The following is a 2,621-nucleotide window of genomic DNA, read 5'->3' on the forward strand; positions in this document are numbered from 1 at the left end:
TTTACCTATTTTATGTCGTCTCTTCTTTTTCTTATATAGTTCGTGGAAAAAATGTCTTCTGAATTCTTTCTTTTCACTGATTTAGACACGATTTCTGAGTTATTTCCGAGTTTAATCCATAACGGCAACGTATGGCACCGACCCGGTTAGTGACGGCCATGATACGCTGATACCAATAAAATCTTGCATGCCCATAAAATAAACAACGCCAAGCCATAATGAGCCGAGCCGTACCCCACCGCTTTCCAAATACATTTCATTTGGAATGGATTTTGTGCTAATTTGCATTTGGCCAACCTTGAGTGGTGTAGTGTGTACCTAACCCCAGTCAAATTCTAACCCATCTTTAGTTTTATTTAAAGTGATGGAAACTGGCTACAACCAGCTTGGTTCTGGTTTCTCAAACTCAAACCTCCCTTCCCATTCTTCTTTATCTTTATCAGCACTCTTGTGATTTTGATTTCAGTAATTATGCAAAGCAAAAAAAAAAATATTTATATATTCTTTGAAAGCTTGGGTTTGTTTTGGATGGGAACTGAGAGAAGTGAAGAAACTGTGTTGCAGAAAGACGAGAAATATAATGGTTGGGGAATTGAGAGAGGGCACTGCTTGTTGTATAATTGTAAACTACTACAACCTTATACAAGCTGGTCTTGTTTTAGACAAGGGTCTTACTGTTCTTCCACGTCTGTCTAACAACATTCCTTTGAGTCCTTAAAAAATCTTCTTAAAGATCTTACCAAAACAATTCACTCCCATAACACCTTTTTTTTAACAAGAAGAAGAGATCTGTTGGAAATTTGCTTGTTTTCATCAAGCCATGAACAGATCAATTGGAAGCTCAGATTCATTGGGTGCTTTGGTGTCCATCTGTCCAACTACGGGTCCAATAAAACGATCCCAGTTTTGTACTTTGATTTAGACATGAAACCGAGTTTTAATTACGTGGGTTTGTTTTGTTTTGGTGCAGATGAACATAGTCCGACAAACGACCATATATACAGCGGGGAGTTCCAGTCGATGTTGGAGGGATTAGATGAAGAAGGGTGCCTTGAAGAATTGGGGCACGTTTCTGAGAAGAAGAGGAGATTAAGTGTGGATCAAGTTAAGGTGTTGGAGAAGAATTTCGAGGTCGAAAACAAGCTTGACCCCGACAGGAAATTGAAACTAGCTCAAGAACTGGGGTTGCAACCCAGGCAAGTTGCTGTCTGGTTCCAAAACCGCCGTGCTAGATGGAAGACCAAGCAATTGGAAAGGGACTACGGCCTTCTCAAAACCAGTTTTGATACTCTTAAGGCCAATTATGAAGCTCTGCAGCATGATAATGAAGGTCTTCTCAAGGAGGTAATAATAATACTAAGATTTTACTCATCTTATATGTTGATATGGGATTATTAGAATTGTGTTAAAGTTATATGTTTCTGCAGATAAGAGAGTTGCAGGCAAAGCAGAGTGGGGAGACAACTGTGAGCATTGTTTCGGTGAAAGAGGAGATGATTGTGCACGAAGCTACTGATGACAAAACACAAGAACCCTCTGAGCCTGCAGATCTCAACTATGAGAGCTTCAACCACAGCAATGGATCATTCGGCGCCACCCTTTTCCCGGACTTGAAAGACGGCTCATCGGACAGTGACTCCAGTGCTATCTTGAATGAGGACATCATCATCAACAACAACAACAACAACGTGGCTATTTCTTCATTGTTGATATCATCGACAACATCATCTTCTTCACCGTTCTCCATGGATTGCTTCAATGTCTCCAAGACAACATGTCTACCCCACCAGTATGTGAAGATGGAAGAACATAATTTCTTCACTGCAGATGATGAAGCCTGCAACTTCTTCTCGGATGAGCAAGCTCCGAGTCTTCATTGGTATTGTCCTGAACAGTGGAACTGAAGGAAAAAACAACCATCATGTAACTATGGGACCATACCAAATTCAAGGAAATGAAGATCCCAGAATTTTCTAAGATGGGAATCATGTGAGAATATAAACTACTACCAGTAAAACGGAATTTGGAGAAGATGAAGAAGAAAGAAGAAGGATTCACGTGGGATGGGAAAAGGTGACAAACACCAAAGTGGGGGGGGGGGCCTGCCGGAATGATTAGATCGTAATTGGAAGCTTTTAAATTTTTCTCCTGTGCTGTAAGTGGAAAATTCTCCGTAATCCATTGGTGGAAAGTGAAACTCCCATGAATGGAGAGAAGCTGAACAAGATAATAGTAATAAACATTAATAATCATCATCCATTTTCCTTGTTTTTTTTTTCCTACTTCTGGTTCTTGTTTCCATCCGCAAAGCCCAGATCTCAAAAATGAAAAATTTAATCCAATCATAATCAAGACATGATTTTCACTAGGTAATCAATGTGAATAAAAAACAAATGATGTTACTGGGAAAAGTGGTTTAAAGTGAAGGGTTTCGCCCAAAATTCTAATGTTGCAGAATATTTGCTTTCCATGAAAAGAAGTGCTTGTTTTGACAAAAGTATCGTATAGGTTGATTTAACTATAGATAATTTCTCTTTTATTTTCTTTTTCTATAAGAAAAATAAAACAATTTACCCAACAATGGCAGAAGCATAAAAATCAAATAAATTCAATTTTTTTTC

General features: G+C 38.6%; 1 protein-coding gene across 1 annotated transcript; it reads left to right on the forward strand.

The window, feature by feature from the left end:
* Nucleotides 1–379: 379 nt before the first annotated feature.
* Nucleotides 380–2,218, forward strand: LOC120119104 (homeobox-leucine zipper protein ATHB-6-like). The gene is made up of 3 exons (XM_039138988.1): nucleotides 380–884; nucleotides 971–1,344; nucleotides 1,428–2,218. The coding sequence occupies exons 1-3, from the start codon at nucleotides 821–823 to the stop codon at nucleotides 1,902–1,904; spliced, it is 915 nt and encodes a 304-aa protein (XP_038994919.1). The 5' UTR covers nucleotides 380–820; the 3' UTR covers nucleotides 1,905–2,218.
* Nucleotides 2,219–2,621: the final 403 nt, after the last annotated feature.

This window comes from Hibiscus syriacus, unplaced genomic scaffold, assembly GCF_006381635.1.
Source record: "Hibiscus syriacus cultivar Baekdansim isolate YM2019G1 unplaced genomic scaffold, ASM638163v2 tig00110331_pilon, whole genome shotgun sequence".
NCBI lineage: Eukaryota > Viridiplantae > Streptophyta > Magnoliopsida > Malvales > Malvaceae > Hibiscus > Hibiscus syriacus.